The 19,893-nt window shown below is 37.9% G+C and overlaps 1 protein-coding gene across 9 annotated transcripts in view; it reads right to left on the bottom strand.

The window, feature by feature from the left end:
• Window positions 1-19,893, bottom strand: part of SCMH1 (Scm polycomb group protein homolog 1) — a 209,701-nt gene that overhangs the window by 158,015 nt on the left and 31,793 nt on the right. For 8 of the 9 annotated variants that reach the window (XR_009689256.1, XM_061122238.1, XM_061122245.1 and 5 more), the window contains exon 2: window positions 2,771-2,848. The exons of the other annotated variant lie outside the window; for it this stretch is intronic. Coding sequence is in view for 6 of the 8 variants with exons in the window: in XM_061122238.1 (XP_060978221.1) it covers window positions 2,771-2,803 (33 nt within the window). In the remaining 2 variants the exon portion in view is untranslated. The remainder of the gene's footprint in view (window positions 1-2,770; window positions 2,849-19,893) is intronic. 9 annotated transcript variants of the gene reach the window in all.

Below are 19,893 nucleotides of genomic sequence, written 5' to 3'. Positions count from 1 at the left end.
TACACGGGCAGAGGGTATCCTTGGAGGTGGCCCTGAAGGACAGAGGGGGCCCCTGAGGGCAGAGCTGGTCCCCAGAGAACAGAGGGCTCAGCCTGGAGGGTGGAGCGGGCTGAGAGGGAGGGGGGGGGCCCTGGAGGATGGAGAGGGCCCCCAGAAGTAGGAGGGAACCAGACGGTAGAAAGAGATCCTGGATGGGGGAGAGCCCAGGCTAGGGAGCAGACAGGGTCCCTTGAGGAGTGAGGAGGCCCACAGAGGATGGGTACCCTGGAGGGTGGAAGGGGGCTTCCAGATGGCTGAAGGCTCAGCCTGGAAGGAGGAGGGGGCCCTGGAGGCTGGAAAGCCAGGAGGGGGCTCTGGATGGTGGAGGGGGCCCTGGAGAGTGGTCCAAAGGGTGGAGGGCTAGGCCTGGGAGCCTTAGGAGGCTTCCCAGAATCCAATGGGTGGCAGGACACTAGGTAGTTCCTTGCTCTTATAATCCAGCAGGAGCCTCCCCACACCAGCCCACCTTTTTCTCTCCATAAATGAGCCTCCCTACTCCCTCTTACATCCACAGGATCCACCTAGGCGGAGGGGGGTCCCTGAAGAGCGAAGGACTCTTTCATAGGGTAAAGAGGGTTGGGGAGGGCAGACAAGGCCCCAGAGGGCAGAGGCCCAGGCCCTTGGGTCCCAGAAGGCTCCCTGGGGCCAAGTGAAAGGGGAACCCCAGGGGCTTCCCCAGATCTTCTGATCTCATCAGAGGTCCCTCTCCCTCCCAGAGGAGCAGGTGCACTGTACCCAGCACCCAAAGGCGCCCAAGCCACTCCCAGTGCCAAACTACTCTTCCCCCCACCCCAGTCACCACTGAGTGAAAGGGGAACCCCAGGGGCTTCCCCTAGTGGATCCTCTGATCCCTGAGGGATCCCTACTCCTCTCAGGTGAGCAGGCATGCTGCTTGCAGTGACCAAAGGTACCCAAACCGCTCAAGGCACCAAAGCCACTCCACCTCCCCCAGCAACCACACAGTTGCTGGTCACCAGGGTTCAAGTTTCCTCTACTCCCCCTTACCCAGTTGTTCCCAGGGCTCCTCCCTTCAGCCTGTCTGCAGGAGGTTCCCCACTAGCACCTGGTGAATATCCTAGGCATGGGGAGACATGCCTCCCTGTCTTCCCTCACCCCAATCTTGGATCCACCCTCAAAGCGTTCTTGACATTTCATTTCTTCAACACACTTCTCTCTGACAAACTGGATTAGAGTGGAACTTCACTTGGCATTCCTACTACTATGGCTGTTTTCATTGCATTATGATGCACACTCATGCTTCAGCAATTCACATTCCTCTTTGTTTCATACCTCTTTTCAAAACCTATCTTGTAAATCAGGGAATAGAAAACAGCCAGAGGGTAAAAAATTTCAGTTTTATGGGATACATGGTTTCTGCTACAACTACTCAATTCTGCCACTGTACAATTAAAGTAGCCATATACATTAACGAATGGACATGGCTATATTCCAATAAATCTTTATTTACAAAAACAGGCAGCTGACAGGATTTGGCCTATGGACCATAGTTTACTGATCCCTCATCTAGAAGAATCTTCCCTAAATAACTTTGCCTAGCTGTGATCACTCCATTATTCTACTTCAAAATACATGTGCTATATTCATTTACAAATAGTTGTAAACTTCTGAGTATTTTTATGTGGTCAGTCTCTCACTTAGAATACTGTACAGATTCTTTAAGGAAAACTGTTATTTCATTCATACCTAAACCTAGGACTAACACTGAGTGTTAAGAACATGAAGACAAATAAATCCCAATCTATGCTCACAAAGAACTCACAAAGAACAGATTAACAGGACAGACAGCAACTCAAATACACAATCATAATATAATGTGATTTTTGCTATAAGAGAGATCTGCTATACAAAGTGTTCTGAGAAAAGCAAAAGGAATGATTGACTTTGCTTGGGGAGAGAAGGAAAGCTTCACAGAAGACTTGAAGTTGAGATAGGACTGTCAGAAAAGAAAGATGAATAGGTATTTGAGTTAAAGGAGAAGTAGTATAAAGGTACTAAGACATGGAAATGGATTAAGTGTATGGATAACCACCAGCAACTACGATAGATGGAAAGGGGTAAGGAAAGCTACGGAGACAAATGACAGAAACCGAAGAAGATGAGAATACAAAAGAAAGTATCAGCAAAGAGTGCCATTTGCCACAATAAAGACAATGTTATACACGTAATCAGGAGTCTGGATCATTCTAGAGATTATATTTAAATATTTAATATCATGATCTGGTGTATTAATAATATTTTATACCCATAAAGAGACTTTAACTTTTTCACAGACTATCATGTATATTATTTTTAATGTTCATATAGCTTCCATACTTACATGTCTACTAAATTCTAATAATGATCATGAACTTATGAGGTAGTAAGAAGAGTAAGATTTAGAGGCAAAAAGATTCAGGACTAAATCTTGCAATTTATAGGAACAACATGTTAAGTAAGTCTCTTAATCTTTCATTGTTTCCACAGAACAAGAATAGCAACAGTCCCTGTTTCATAAGATTACAGAAAAGACTATTTGAGACAATTATGTGAAGAGTACTTTGTAAAAGAGCTGCAAAATGACACGCAGGATTTGTGAAATTGCAGGATAAGTTGGTAAGAAAGGATGAGCTACTTTTATTTACTTGAACAGCTTTTTGTGACACATACATTCATTCACAGCCTAATAGAAGATAGCTCTTCATTTCTATCACATATAAGTACATGTTCTGACCTTTTCGAGGATCTGATTTTTGCATGGTATCATCAGCTATATCAAATAGGAATTTCCTCCTTAACAAGATGGAGAAATCTAGAAGCAAAAGATTAAAAAAAATTAGAAATGTGAACAATTGTAGATCAAAGACCTGCAATAAAATTAGGTTTTAATCAGAGAAAACCAGCAGGCTGAACACCCAGAAGGGCTTTCCATGGGCAGTAATTTAGTTAAGTTTCCAATTTCCAGGATCCTTCCCTCAGCTTTTTGAGTTCAGAACCCTGATTCTGTTAAAAACAGAAAAGACTTTTCAGGGCATTAATAGGTCATTTTAAACAATAATGGATAAACTAGAAGGTTACTCTATTAATTCACTGTGAGATATATAATAGCCATATAACCAAAGTATTGTACAATGAAAACTACAAACATCGCTGAAAGAAACTGAAGAATCAGTGAAGTATAAAGACATTTACATTCACGAATTAGAAGACTAATGTTAAGACAACAATACTACATAAAGGTCTACAGACTCAATACACTCCCTATCAAAATCCCAATGGTGTTTTACTGCAAAAATAGAAAAAGCCATCCTAAAATTCACATGATATCTCAAGGACCTCTAATAGCTTAAACAATCTTGAAAATGAAGAATTATGTTGGAAGACTCACAATTCCTGGCTTCAAAACTTACTATAAAGCTATAGTAATTGAAATAGTGTGTGTGGGGGGGGGGGTACTAGCAGAAGGACAGGCACACAGACCAACAGAATAGAGAGCTCAGAAATAAACTCAAATATATACAGTCAAATGATTTTTAATAAAGGTGCCAACACCATTCAATGGGAAAAGAATACTCTTTTCCACAAATGATGCTAGGAAATCTGGATAACCACATGCCAAAGAATGAAGATGAACCTTTAGCTTACATTGTATATAAAAATTAACTCAAAATGTATCAAAACCAAAACTTAAATAGAGCTAAAATTATAAAACTTTTAGAGAAAACAGAAGAAAATCTTCACAACACTGAATTTGGCAATAATTCTGGAATTTGACTTCTAAATCTCAGGCAACAAAAGGAAAAAACAGACAAACTGAACTTCATCAAAATGAAAAAGACTGTGCATCAAAGAACACTGTCACATGGATGAGAAGAAAACCTACAAAATGGCAGAAAACATTGGCAAATCATTTATCTGATAAGGGACTAATCTCCAGAATATGTACAGAACTCCTCAATTCAATGACAAAAAAAAAAAAAAAAGAAAGAAAGAAACCCTCAAATAATCCAACTGAAAAATTAGCAAAGGGCCTGAATTGGTATTTCTCCATTTATCTATGTGTGCGTGTAAATTGCTTCAGTCATGTCCAACTGTTTGAGATCCTATGGACAGCAGCCCACCAGGCTCCTCTGTCCATGAGATTCTCCAGGCAAGAACACTGGAGTGGGTTTCCATGCTCTTCTCTAGGGGATATTTTGGACCCAGGGATTGAACCCACGTCTGTTACATTTCCTGCACTGGTATGCAGGATCTTTACCACTAGTGCCACCTGGGAAGCCCCTATTTATCTATATTGATGGACAATAAGTACATAAAAAGCAACATCATTAATTATTAGGAAAGTGCAAGTTAAAGTCACAATGAGATACCACTTCACATCCACTGGGGTGGTTATTATGAAGAAAAAGAAAAGAAAAATCATAAGTACTAGCAAGGATATGAAGAAATTAGAGCCCTTGTGAATTGCTAGTGGAAATGAAAAAATGGTGCAGCTGCTGTGGAAAACTTTAAAAAGTTAAACAAGGAATTACCAAATGACCCAGTAACTCCACTTCTAGGTATATTCCCAAAAGAACTGAAAACAGGGACTGAAACAGGTACCTGTACACGAATGTTCAGAGCAGCATTATTCACAATAGCAAAAGGGTAGAAACAATCTAAGTGTCCACCAATAAGTAAATGAATAAATAAAATGAGGCTTATACCTACAATCAAATACTATTCAGCCATAAAAAGGAATAAAATTCTGATACATGCTGCAATGTGGACGAATCTTGAAAACATGCTCAGTGAAATAAGCCAAGTACAAAAGGCTAACTACTGTATGATTTCACTTGCACTTGGCGACTGGAATAGGGAAATTCCTAGAGAAAGGAAGTAGAACAGAGGTTACCAGGGGCTGGGCAAAGAGGGGGAATGGAGAGTTATGATTTAATGAGTACAGAGTTTCTGTCTGAAATGATGAAAATATTCTGGGGTTGGACAGCAGTGAAGGCTATATACATCACTATAAATGTACTTAAGCCTTAAAATGGTTAAAATGATAAATTTTGTTATGTATTTTTTAAAATATATTTTTAATTGAAGGATAATTGCTTTATTGTGTTGGTTTCTGCCATACATCAACATGAATCAGTCGTAGGTATACATACATCCCTGCTCTCTTGAACCTCCCTAACACCTTTCACCCCATCCCACTGCTCTAGTTTGTCACAGAGCCCCAGTTTGAGTTCCCTGAGGCACACAGAAAATACCCACTGGCTATCTATTTTACATATTGTAGTGTATATGTTTTCATGCTACTGTCTCAATTCTTCCCACCCTCTTCTTCCCATCCTGTGTCCACAAGTCTGTTCTTTATATCTGCGTCTCCATTACAGCCCTGCAAATAGGGTCATTAGTATCATCTTTCTAGATTCCATATACATGCATTAATAAATGATATTTGTTTTTCTCTTTCTGACTTACTTCCTTTGTATAAAAAGCTCTAGGTTCACATACCTCATTAGAATAAACTCAAATGTGTTCCTTTATATAGCTGAGGAATATTCCATTGTGTATATATACCACAGATTCTTTATCCATCCATCTGTTGATAGACAACTAGGTTACTTCTATGTCTTAGCTACTGTAAATAGTGCTGCAATGAACACTGGGGGACATGTATCTTTTTCAATCATGGTTTCCTCAGGGCATATGCCCAGTAGTGGGATTACGGGGTCATATGGTAGTTTTATTCCTGGTTATTTTAAGGAATCTCCATACTCTTCTCCATAGTGACTATGTCAATATACATTCCCACCAACAAAGCAACAAGGTCCTTTTTTCGCCACACTCTCTTCAGCATTTACTGTTTATAGATTTTTTGATGATGGCCATTCTGACTGGTGTGAAGTCATATCTATTATAGTTTTTGGTTTGCATTTCTCTAATACTGAATGATGCTGAGCATGTTTTCATGTATTTATTAGCTACCTGTAGGTCTTTGGAGAAAGGTCTGTTTAGGTCTTCTGCCTACTTTTCTACTGCGTAGTTTGTTTTTCTGGTATTGAGTTGCATGGACTGTTTGTACATTTTAGAAATTAATCCTTTGTCAGTTGTTTCATTTGCAATTTTTTTTATCCCATTTTGAGGGTTGTCTTTTCACCTTGTTTATAGTCTCCTTTGCTGTGCAAAAGCTTTTAAGTGTAATTAGGTCCCACTTATTTATTTTTATTTCCATTACTATAGGAGGTAGGTCACAGAGGATCTTGCTGTGATTTATATCAAAGAGTCTTCTGCCTACATTATTCTCCAATAGTTTTATAGCTTTGGGTTTTATGTTTAGGTCTTTAATACATTTTGAGTTTATCTTTGTTCTTTGTGTATGGTGTTAGGAAGGGTTCTAATTTCATACTTTCACATGTCCAGTTTTCCCAGCACTATTTACTGAAGAGACTATCTTTCATCACTGTAAATTTTTGTCTGTCAAAGGTTAGGTGCCCGTAGCTGTGTGGGTTTATCTCTGGAGTTTCTATCTTGTTCTATTGGTCTATATCTCTGTTTTTTGCACCAATACCAGACTGTCTTGATGACTGCAGCTTTGTAGCACAGTCTGAAGTCAGGAAGGTTAATTCCTCCAGCTCCATTCTTCTTTCTCAAGATTGCATTGGCTATTCAGGGTCTTTTGTGTTTCCAAACAAACTGTGAAATATCCTAGTTCTAGTTTTGTCAAAAATGTAACTGATAATGTGACAGTGGCTGCACTGAATCTGTAGATTGCATTTAGTAGTATAGTCACTTTCACAATATTGATTCTTCCAACCCAGGAACATGGACTATCTCTCCATCTGCCATCTTTGTTTTCTTTCATCAGTGTGTTATAGTTTTCTGTACACAGCTCTTTTGTCTCCCTGAACAGTTTTATTCCTAGGTATTTTATTCTTCTTGTTGCAGTGGTAAATGGGACTGATTCCTTAATTTCTCTTTCTGATTTTTCATTGTTAGTGTATAGGAATACAAGGGATTTATGTGTAATGATTTTGTATCCTGTGATTTTACTAAATTCACTGATTAGCTCTAGTAATTTTCTGACAGTATCTTTAGGATTTTCTATGTATAGTATCATATTGTTTAAAAACAGTGAATTTTCCTTCTTTTTCAATTTGGATTCCTTTTATTTCCTTTTCTTCTCTGATTGTCATAGCTAGGACTTCTAAAACTATGCTGAATAACAGCTGTGAGAGTGGGCACCTTTGTCTTGTTTCCGACTTTAGAAAGAATGCTTTCAGTTTTTCACCACTGAGAATAATGCTTGCTCTGGGTTTAGCATATATGGCCTTTATGTCGAGGTAGGTTCCTTCGATGTCTGTTTTTTGAAGCACTGGTATCATAAACAGGTGCTGAATTTTGTTGAAAGCTTTTTATGCATCTACTGAGATTATCATATGGTTTTTTATTTTTCAACTTGTTAATATGGTGTATCACACTGACTGATTTGTGTATACTGAAGAATCCTTGCATCCCTGGGATAAACCTGATTTGATCATGGTATATGATCTTTCTAATGTGCTGTCGTATTCTGTTTGCTAGAATTTTGTTGAGGATTTTTGCATCTATGTTTGTTAGTGATACTGGCCTGTAACTTTCTTTTTCTGTGCTATCTTTATCTGGTTTTGGTATTAGGGTGATGGCGTCCTTGTAGAATGAGTTTGGAAATGTTCCTTCCTCTCTAATTGTCTGAAAGAGTTTCAGAAGGATAGCCATTAGCTCTTCTTAAATGTTTGACAGAATTCACCTGTGAAGCCATCTGGGCTTTTGTTTTGGGGGGAGATTTTTTAAAAATCATAGTTTAGATTTCACTGCTTGTGACTGGCTTGTTCATACTTTCTATTTCTTCCTTGGAAGGTTGAATTTTTTTAATAATCTATCCATTTCTCCCAGGTTGTCCATTTTATTGTCCATTGTTGCTCATAACAGTCTCTTATGATCCCTGGTATTTCTACATTGTCTGTTGTAACCTCTCCTTTTTCATTTCTAATTTTGTTAATTTGATTCTTCTCCCTTTTTTTCCTTGATGAGTCTGGCTAATGGTTTGTCAGTTTTGAAAGAATCCACTTTTAGTTTTATTAATCTTTACTATTATTTCATTTCTTTTCCACTGCTATATCTTTGATATCTTTCCTTCTACTAACTTTAGATTTTTTTTTAAATTTTTCTTTTTCCAGTTGTTTAAAGTGTAAAGTGAGGTTGCCTATTCTGTTTTTCTTGTTTCTTGAGGTAGGATTGTATTGGTATAAACTTCCTTTTTAGGACTGCTTTTGCTGCATCCCACAAGTTTTGGGTTGTAGTTTTTGTTGCCATTCATTTCTAGGAATTTTCTGATTTCTCTTTTTATTTCTTCAGTAACCTATTCATTATTTAGAATCATACTGTTTAATCTTCATGTGTTTTTTATTTTTTTTCCTGTAATTGATATCTAGTCTCATAACATTGTGGTCAGAGAAGATGCTTGATATGATTTCATTTTTCTTAAATTTACCAAGGCTTGATTTGTAACCCAAGATCTCTATCCTGGAGAATGTTCCATGTGCACTTGAGAAGAAAATGTATTCTGCATTTGGATAGAAAGTCCTGAAGATATCAATGAGGTCCATCTGGTCTAATGTGTCATTTAAGGTTTGCGTTTCCTTTTTGTTTTAATGATCTGTCCATTGGTGTAAGTGGGGTGTTAAAGTTCCCTAGTACTACTGTATTACTGCCAACTTCCCTTTTATGTCTGGTTAGTGCTTGCCTTATGTATTGAGCTGCTCCTATGCAGGATGCATAAATATTTACAAATCTTATGTTTTCTTCTTACATCAATCCCTTGATCATTACTTGATTCAAAGCAGAAGTTCCCAATCTTTTTGGCACCAGGGCCCAGTTTCATGGAAGACAACTTTTCCATGGATGGGGCGGGGAGTGGTTTTGGGATGATTCAAGTTCATTACATTTATTGTGCACGGTATTTCTATCATCATTACATTGTGATATATAATGAAGTAATTACACACCTCACTGCTCATCTGACAGGAGGTAGAACTCAGCGGTAATGCAAGTGATGGGGAGTGGCTGTAACTGCAGCTGAAGCTTTGCTCGCTTGTCTGTGGCTCATCTCCTGCTGTGTGGCCCAGTTCTTAACAGGCCACAGACTGGTACTGGTTCACAGCCCAGGGGCTGGAGACCCCTGATTTAAAGTACCCAAAAATCTGGCATTTTTCATTCAAATAGGGGGGAAAAAAAGAGCTGAGGTTCCGAAGTTAAGATTAATTATAGCATCAAGGTCACACAGCTACTAAATGGAAAGGCTAAAATTAAAGGCCAATTTCAAAGTCTATACTCTCTCTGGTTTCATTATGCTTGTCTACTATAGTTTAAAAACAACAAGAAATAAATCCCTTCCCTAATTTACCTATCATAGGCTATATCATATAGAGAGAGGTTTGGCAAACACTCAAGTCCTACATAACGCAAGAATTTACTATTAGCACAAGGAAAGAGCTTACTAAGGCAGTGGCTTTCAAACCTTTTCAGTTGTGATCCACAGACTTAAGTCCAGGAGTTTTTATAACAGTATGCATTCCTGAAAACCTTACATCTTATAAAATTATGCACCAAACATGGGCTTGTGGTTAAAACACAGTTATAAACAGACTACTAAAAGTCCATGGAACTCTGTATCCTTTATATATATACACACATACTTTGTAAGGATTTCAGTCATTAAGAAACAGTTAAAATTAGACCCAACAAACTAAACAGAAGGAAGAATAATATAATCTATTTTAGGATACTTTCCAATTAAAATTGTTAAAAATAAGCTTTAATGTGTAATAGAATAAACCTGTAGTAATCCAAAACACTAAGCTTCTAAGAGTGACTTATTTTCCCAAGGTTTTCTGGAGTGAAAATTTGAAAGTATGTAACCATATGCAGACAGGAGCCACTTAAAAGCTTTAAAGAAACAAAATTAAAACCTGAGGTCAGATTCATATGGCTTTGGGGACTGATAAGAGATTATTAACCTGTTCATCATTTTTCAATCTGTTCACACTGCCCAAGTAGACCTTTGAGAGATGTCTATGCCTCACAGTAGCAGAGATCTCAAGATCAACTTTATTCTGTTAGAATGTAATAGGATAGAGTCCTAGTTAGGAACTAATTCCTTAGATGTACAGCTCTGAGGAGAGAGTAAATCCTCACTGTTTAGACAATACAGACAGGTACATATAGTAATTTGGACTCATTAACAGAGCAGTATCTATAAACTATTTCATAAATCATCCCCCAAAGTCTCAGGTTCTCATCCTAAAGAAGTTACGAATTCCTGATATTTTCCAGGGTCTTGCAGGAAACTTACAGAATTACAAACTTGGGGGAAATATGGTTTTTCTATACCAAGAAATTGAGATGCAACTTTGAAACTTGGCCTGGTTCATTCCTAGTTCATTCACTGAAGCCACCCCCTCAGGGCTTTAAATTCCTCACTTTAAAACCAAAAGATTAGAACTTAGGCAGGTCCCATGTTTACCACAAACTAGCTGCATGCCTCTGTTTCTTCATCATCCACCCTTACATGTGTTTGATTTTATGGTTTTGTAGAAAATACTATTGCTATTGAAATAAGGAAAATTTATCAAATGAGATCAGCTGTCTTCCTGTGAGCTACTCAGGCAATTGTCTTGACACCTGTTTCTAGTTGGGACACTGAGATCACTGCTTTCTTCACTGTAATAGGAAGGCTAGACCACACAAAGGGGCTTCCAGGGAAATGTATCTTATGTGAATCTGAAACAGCAGTCTCAGCAAAGGGCTCTCTTCTCTAGAAAACTGATTTGACTGAGAGGGTATGGAATAAGCTTTGACACATGTATTAAGCAAAAGAATATTATAGATTTAAAAAATTATTTGGGGGTGATAGAGCAAGAATATATAATAAGCATTCTAAACAGCTAAGGCAGAAGAGTGGTACCACTTGCCAGCAGTCACTCAACATTTACTGGAAACTTTCTTCATGCTACTTCTTGAGAATAAAACCTTTTAAAGCAAGCCAGAAAATCTTTGTATATAACTACAGACTCAGCAGGAACCAAGAAGCATGAGAAGAAAAAAAAATGTAAGTCCAGTTTCAATTCAGAGACAGAAATGTATGGTTATTTCGCTTTTTGAGTTTTTTTTTTAAATCTGGGAAAATTAGCTTTAGGACACAAGATGCTTTCCTCAGCTTCCTTAGCTTTTGATCCAGCAACTCATCTCTTAACTAAAATCTACTTTAATTCTTCTTCATTCCTAGGTCTCTAGGATTCAATGGACCAGGATTAGTGGTACATTGTATTTCAGGGAGCAATTTTATATGCTAGTATTAGTTACGAGATCTCCAGAAATTTACTTTATCAAAATCATTGATCAATGTTGAACCTGTGTGATAACTCTTTAACATACAGCAGTGACTCATAACTTTTTTCCTCCTGAAATACCTGAAGAATACAAAACACTCCTATCAGCAAGGAGAAGCTCATTAAAGGCACTGGTTTTCAGCAAAAGGGTAGGAAGTAGGATTAATTTGATGGGAGAGGAAGGCTTCACTGGGTGGAGATTCCATCCAGATTCTGGAATCTGGAGACTCTGTAATCTCCAGGGGTATTTATGTAAGTAGAAAAAGCAACTCCCCCAGTCTATACTCCACTGCTTTTCCCCCTGACCCAGGGTCTAGAACAGTGCTATCCAACAGAAATATACTTCAAGTATATTGTATACTTCAATATACAAAATACTTACGTCATTTTAAGTTTCTGTCTTTTTAAAAAGTAAAAAAAGGAAAGGTGAAAATAATTTTAATAATGCATTTTATTTATTCCAATATATTGTAACATTATCATTCAGCTAGTAATCACTATAAAAATCAATGGAAACACTTTATATTCTTTTTAATATTAAGTCATCAGAAGCTGATGTGTATTTGTAAGTTATAGCTTATCTCAATTCAGATGCTAAATTTTCATCAGAAATTCTTGATATTTATTTTTCATAAAACTTAACAGCTTAAAAGAAAATTTTTATAGTCAAAATTACTCAAAACACTTAAAAATTTTCCAATAACTGTATGGAGACTGTTTTAAAATTAATTAAAATTAAATATTTCATAATTCAGTTACATTAGCCACATGGCTATTGTGTTAAGACAACCCATAACTAGAAGAAATAAATAATACAAATTGAATATTAAGTACTATGTGCCACTATGACCCGTCCATCTTGGGTGGCCCTACACTGCATTGCTCACAGTTTCACTGAGTTAGACAAGGCTGTGATCCATGTGATCAGATTGGTTAGTTTTCTGTGACTGTGATTTTCAGCCTGTCTGCCCTCCATGGAGAAGGATAAGAGGTTTATGGAAGCTTCCTGATGGGAGAGACTGACAGAGGAGGAAACTGGGTCTTGTTCTGATAGTCTGCCATGCTCAGTAAATCTTTAATCCAATTTTCTGTTGAAGGACAGGGCTGTGTTCTCTTCCTGTTATTTGACCTGAGGCCAAACTATGGTGGAGGTAAGGAAGACAATGGCGACCTCCTTCAAAGGTCCCATTCATGCACTGCTACACTCAGTACCCCCAAACCTACAGCAGGCCACCAAGATGGAGGGGTCATGGTGGAGAGTTCTGACAAAATGTGGTCCACTGGAAAAGGGAATGACAAACCACTTCAGTATTTTTGCCTTGAGAATCCCATGCACAGAATGAAAAGGAAAAAAGATAGGACACTGAAAGATGAACTGCCCAGGTTGGTAGGTGCCCAGTATGCTACTGGAGATCAGTGGAGAAATAACTCCAGAAAGAATGAAGAGACGGAGCCAAAGCAAAAACAACACCCAGCTGTGGATGTGACTGGTGATGGAAGTAAGGTCTGATGCTGTAAAGAGCAATATTGCACAGGAAACTGGAATGTTAGGTCCATGAATCAAGGAAAATTGGAAGTGGTCAAACAGGAGATGGCAAGAGTGAACATTGACATTCTAGGAATCAGCGACCTAAAATGGACTGGAATGGATGAATTTAACTCAGATGACCATTATGTCTACTATTGTGGGCAAGAATCCCTTAGAAGAAATGGAGTAGCCATCAAAGCCAACTAAAGAGTCTGAAATGCAGTACTTGGATGCAATCTCAACAACACAGAAATGATCTCTGTTCGTTTCCAAAGCAAACCATTCAGTATCACGGTAATCTAAGTCTATGCCCCGACCAATAATCCTGAAGAAGCTGAAGTTGAATGGTTCTGTGAAGACCTACAAGACCTTCTGGAAGTAACACCCAAAAAAGATGTCCTTTTCATTATAGGGGACTGGAATGCAAAAGTAGGAAGTCAAGAAACACCTGGAGTTACAGGCAAATTTGGCCTTGGAGTACAGAATGAAGCAGGGCAAAGGCTAACAGAGTTTTGCCAAGAGAACACACTAGTCAAAGCAAACACCCTCTTCCAACAACACAAGAGAAGACTCTACACATGGACATCACAAGATGGTCAATTCCAAAATCAGATTGATTATATTCTTTGCAGCCAAATGTGGAGAAGCTCTATACAGTCAGCAAAAACAAGACTGGGAGCTGACTATGGCTCAGATCATGAACTCCTTATTTCCAAATTCAGACTTAAATTGAAGAAAGTAGGGAAAACCACTAGACCATTCAGGCATGACCTAAATCAAATCCCTTACGACCATACAGTGGAAGTGACAAATAAATTCAAGGAATTAGATCTGATAGACAGAGTGCCTGAAGAACTATGGACAGAGGTTCGGGACATGGTACAAGAGGCAGTGATCAAGACCATCCCCAAGAAAAAGAAATGCAAAAAAGCAACATGGTTGTCTGAGGAGGCCTTACAAACAGCTATGAAAAGAAGTGAAAGGCAAAGGAGAAAAGGAAAGATTTGAATGCAGAGTTCCAAAGAACAGCAAGGAGAGATAAAAAAGCCTTCCTCAGTGATCAGTGCAAAGAAACAGAGGAAAACAACAGAATGGAAAGACTAGAGATCTCTTCAAGAAAATTAGAGATACCAAAGGAACTTTTCATGCAAAGATGGGCACACTAAAGGACAGAAATGGTATGGACCTAACAGAAGCAGAAGATATTAAGAAGAGGGGGGAAGAATACACAGAAGAACTATACAAAAAAGATCTTCACAACCCAGATAATCACAATGGTGTGATCACTCACCTAGAGCAAGACATCCTGGAGTCCAAAGTTAAGTGGGCCTTAGGAACCATCACTATGAACAAAGCTAGTGGAGGTGATGTAATTCCAGTTGAGCTATTTCAAATCCTAAAAGAAGATGCTGTGAAAGTGCTGCACTCAAAATGCCAGCAAATTTGGAAAACTCAGCAGTGGCCACAGGACTGGAAAAGGTCAGTTTTCATTCCAATCCCAAAGAAAGGCAATGCCAAAGAATGCTCAAACTACTGCACAACTGCACTCATCCTACATGCTAGCAAAGTAATGCTCAAAATTCTCCAACCCAGGCTTCAACAGTACACTAACCAGGAACTTCCAGATGTTAAAGCTGGGATTTAGGAACGGCAGAGGTACCAGAGATCAAATTGCCAACATCCATTGGATCATAGAAAAAGCAAGAGAGTTCCAGAAAAACATCTATTTCTGCTTTATTGACTATGCCAGAGCCTTTGACTGTGTGGATCACCACAAACTGTGGAAAATTCCTAAAGAGATGGAAATACCAGACCACCTGACCTGCCTCCTGAGAAATCTGTATGCAGGTCAAGAAGCAACAGTTAGAACTGGACATGGAACAACACACCAGTTCCAAGTCGGGAAAGGCGTATGTCAAGGCTACATATTGTCACCCTGCTTCTTTAACTTATATGCAGAATACATCATGCAAAATGCCAGGTGAGATGAATCACAAGCTGGAATCAACACAGTCAGGAGAAATACCAGTAACCTCAGATATGCAGATGACATGACCCTTATGGCAGAAAGCAAAGAACTAAACAGCCTCTTGATGAAAGTGAAAAAGGAGAGCAAAAAAGTTGACTTAAAACTCAACATTCAGAAAACTAAGATCATGACATCTGGTCCCATCGCTTCATGGCAAATAGATGGAGAAACAGTGGAAACAATGACAGACTTTACTTTTTTGGGCTCCAAAATCACTGCAGACGGTGACTGCAGCCATGAAATTAAAAGACGCTTACTCCTGGGAAGAAACCTAGACAGCTTATTAAAAAGCAGAAACATTACTTTGCCAACAAAGGTTCATCTAGTCAAAGCTATGGTTTTTCCAGTAGTCATATGTGGATGTGAGAGTTGGACTATAAAGACAGCTGAGTGCCGAAGAACTGATTCTTTTGAACTGTGGTGTTGGAGAAGGCTTTTAAGAGTCACTTGGACAGCAAGGAGATCCAACCAGTCAATCCTAAAGAAAATCAGAAGGACTGATGCTGAAGCTGAGACTCCAATACTTTGGCCACCTGATGCAAAGAACTGACTTGCCTAGAATAGAGGAGCCACTATTTTCAAATGAAATAAATGAAACCTAATCATTAACAAAAAAACCAGCATAAAAGGAAAACATGACATGACCAGAAAGTGACTACTTTCTGAATTTAAACAATGTATTTAGATGGTTTGTAACTAAAACTCATAGTTGATTTCTGAGAGAAATAAAGAAAAAAAAAATCTCTAAAAATGTAACAAAAACAAGTTGGGTACTTTAGTATCTGTAAGTCACTCTCAAATCTGACAAGATCATTACATAAAGGTAATGAGGGGATGTAAGGAGTTGACAGACATAATCATGACTATAATTTACTTTTCAAAAAGAGTTTTCTGAATACAGTACTCACAGCTTATTAAGGAAATCCACATAAGACAAAGGCAAATTCTTTCTGATTAAAACTCATTTAAAAGACATGCACTGAGATGACAAAAGAAGATTCTAAAAATATGAGAAAGTATATAGCTACCTAGCAGCACTGGGAAGTAGGAAAGAGTACCATCAAAGACTCAGAAACTGAAGAACTTTTTTAACCTATAATCAAAATTGAGCTATATAATGGAGAAATCAATGCTGAGTGCTTCTAAACAAACAGATAAAGGACTGTATTTACTTCTGTAGCATACTAAACAGACCAAGTGTCCTGGGGAAGAAATCCAAGTACGGAAATAAGAAATGGGAGTTAATGAAAAGTAGTGAGACACCTGAAATTTTAAGACCTGTGCTATGGGACTTCCCCAGCGAGCCTGTGGTTAAGAATCAAATCCATCTGTCAATGCAAGGAACGCAGGTTCAACTCCTGGTCCCAAAGATGCCACATTATATGGAGCAACTAAGCCCATGTGCAACAAGTACTAAAACCTGCGTGTTTAGAGCCTGCATTTCCCAACAAGCAGTCACCGCTACAAGAAACCCATGCACTGCAAGTAGAAAGTAGTCCCTGCTTGCCACTAGAGAAAGCCCACGCACAGCAACAAAAGACCAAGTACAGCCAAAAATAAATATATTTTAAAAACTTAAAATAAAGACCTGTGTTGGCATGCCCCCTTACATGCAAAGCTTTCATCTGTAATGTTTACCACTAGCCACAAAAAGTACAGTATTTTTAAAAATTAATTTTAAAAGATACTTTAAAAACAGAGACAACCACTACTATAAAGAACCCAATCTAAATGTGACAATAAAAAAAGACTAACTGAAGACATTCTCAGGAAAATGCAAATGGGATGAGTTAAGGTAAGAAATGATAGTGTAGGAGCACAGATAGTACAGAGATCCAAACAATGAATAACCTTAAAAATAACATTTATAAGGCACAAAACATCTGCAGGCGCAAAACAATGTAAACAGGGGAAATGTAATGTAACTACAAATATCTGAAATGTACTTGCACTCCTGGACTCCAAACTAGTTTAAAAAAAAAAAAAAAAAACCAACTCTTTCAGAAAAGTCCTAAAGAATTATCAGAGAAATTTTAATACCACTGGGTTAGAAAAGAGGTAGATAAACTGATATGTGATATTTGTAAGTCATAGTAAAATATAGGTGGTGGACATAAGGTTTTCCATTGCAAAACCCTTTCAATTTTATCATATGTTTGAAATTTTTCATAAGTTAAAAAGAACACCTTAAAATATATCAAAGAAACTGCTGTTTTTCAAAGCTCAACATAGAGCAATAGTGAAAAGGTGGGTAGGTTAGAGGCTGAAGGAAAGAATGAATATTGTTTTTTAGCACTTTTACACATAATTACCATTTCATCACAACAAACCTGAAAGGTAGGTGATATTATCTCCATTACACACACACACACACACACACACACACACAACCTGAGGCTCAGAGTACCTTAATCAAATTACTTGGTATCAGTGAATATTAAGCCTGATCAAGTCTGGGGTCAAAATATGCAAGCAGGTTTAGAAATCTACCTAAAATCTGAGTCTATCTTTATCATTTATTTTCCACAGGTATCCAAAAAGTGATTCTATCTCAGTTTTACTTGGAAAAGCACTTTAAATAATGAGAATATGTGACATACCCTTTATAAAATAAAACAATATTTTGTATAATGTGACTTCCAGTTTCAAAGTCCTTTGTAGTTTTCAAAGTTAGCTGACTCACAATCATCCTATTTGTATTACAATTATCTATATTCATCTTTTACAGGTCTTTTAGCACTATGATTCCCTTGAAATTATGATCCAGATCTGATTCATTTCTACATTCTTCATAACAGTTATCTAGAATAGTAGTTTAGTGAGTGTTTACTTAAGAAAAGAATGTGATCCTCAAAAGAGAGACACAAGGTAGCAAGGACATCTAGTCACATTAATATTATTAGACACTTGAAGAAACAGAGGCAGAGTACTCTGACGCCATTTCCCAGCTATAAAGCTCATTTGTTAGGGACTTCCCTGGTGGTCCAGCAGTTCAGAATCCGCCCTGCAATGCAGGAACTCGGGTTTGATCCCTGCACAGAGAACTAAGAGCCCACATGCCACGGGGCAACTAAGTCAGAGTGTTGCAACTACAGAGTCTGTACACTGCAATAAAGATCCACATGCATCAAATAAGACCTGACATTGCCACATAAATAAACAAATTTTTTCCCCCAAAAGAGTTCATTTGTTGAGCTAGGGCTCTGATCTTTTCTTATTGCACCACTGACTCAACAAAGATACTCAGCCTGATTCTCTGGGAGTCTAGCAGGGCATCCAAAAGATAAAGCTTTAGTTATTAATATATATAATTTTTAATGTTTGGAAAATTCTGGAATGTAGATCTTAATGTGACTATAAAACATTTGTAAATGTTCTGATTCCTTTGTTTTATTTGGACAGAGTGGTAGAAGGAAAGTGAAAGTGCTTCTTAAAATCCCTAAATTTGGTTATAAGTTAACCAAAACTCATCAAAGACAGAAGTTGAAATATAAAAGCTAACTTTTATATTCAGCTCTTTGGAGCAATTCCATATATATATATATATATGTTATTTCATATGACTGTTCATAATATCCAGTGAGAGATTACTATTATTCCCATTTCTCTGATGAGTAAATTCCAGGGTTAGTTTAGGAAGTCAGTAGGCAGCTGAACTGGGACTTGAAACCATCTGGGTCACGCTCTTCGTAGTACATAAAGGCATTAGTTACCTGCTTGCACAAAACTTAGTCAATAGCCTTCTAACTGGTCTCTTTCTACTTCCATTCCATCCTATGTATGGCAACCAGAGTAATCTTTCTAAAATAAAAATTTGACCATATTGCATCTCTGCTTAAAATCCTTCAGATCCATGGAGCCTAACAGAATGAAATCCACCAAAGTCCTTGGCATTGCATACACAGTCCTTCAAAACCTAAATCTTTTAAGATTTGGCCCCTGACTACTTCTCCAGCCTCTTCTACCCATCTTCTCCTTTTTACCTTCTCCCCCTAATTTATTCTACAGGATCTACAGTCCCTCGACTTATCTGCAATGAAATCCCCTTTCCCATTATACACTAGACTTGCTAACTTACGACTCATCCTTCAAACTTTAATTCAAAAATCAATGAAACGCCTCTTACTCAGCCTTCTTAGCTCTACTCCCTAGATAATCATTTCCTCTTCCATGCTATTGTTTATATTGGGTTCATACTTAAAAGCATTTAAATACTATTACAAAAGTACTTGCTTACATACCTCTTCTCTCTATTTGATGGTGAAGTCCTAAGGGATGCCTTATATATCTTTAGGTCTCGGGGTCTAATACACTGCCTGACAGTAGTAGGCATCAGATACATGTTTGTTAGGTTGAATTCAAATATATTCATTTAAAAAGTATATTAAAAACAGGACTTGGATTTTGCAAAACACAAATCTTTCAAAGAAAAAAAAAGGCTGGAACCTTTTAACTGAACTGTGTATACCAATGGCAGTTGCCCTGAAGGTCTCTACTAATGCTCTGTGACCCAGCTGGGCCACCAGAAGGTTCATTACTTTCATATTACCACTGTGGCAATTTATTAATGAGCTCAGTGCAAGCAAGACAAATTGAAATGATAGCTTTGGCAACTAACATCTCTTATTTATCACTAGAGCTAGTCTCTCACTAGCAGTGTCATGGACAAGCCTTCTTCAGTGCAAAACAATATTTATGGAGTATCTTCTAACAGGCCTGCGAACACTGGCTCTTAGATTGGCTAACAGGAATTCAAGAAAGTATAGGTCCACATTAGAATAGGAAAAGAATATGTCCTTGAAAAATAACCCAAAACTGAAAAACACAGATGTCCGTGAGGAGTACTGGTAAAGGACTTAGTATGTAATTCATCATTTATGGGT

The sequence above is a fragment of the Dama dama genome, chromosome 20 (assembly GCF_033118175.1).
Source record: "Dama dama isolate Ldn47 chromosome 20, ASM3311817v1, whole genome shotgun sequence".
NCBI lineage: Eukaryota > Metazoa > Chordata > Mammalia > Artiodactyla > Cervidae > Dama > Dama dama.
The sequence above is the reverse complement of the archived record's forward strand: the minus strand, read 5'-3'. Positions and strand labels throughout refer to the sequence as shown.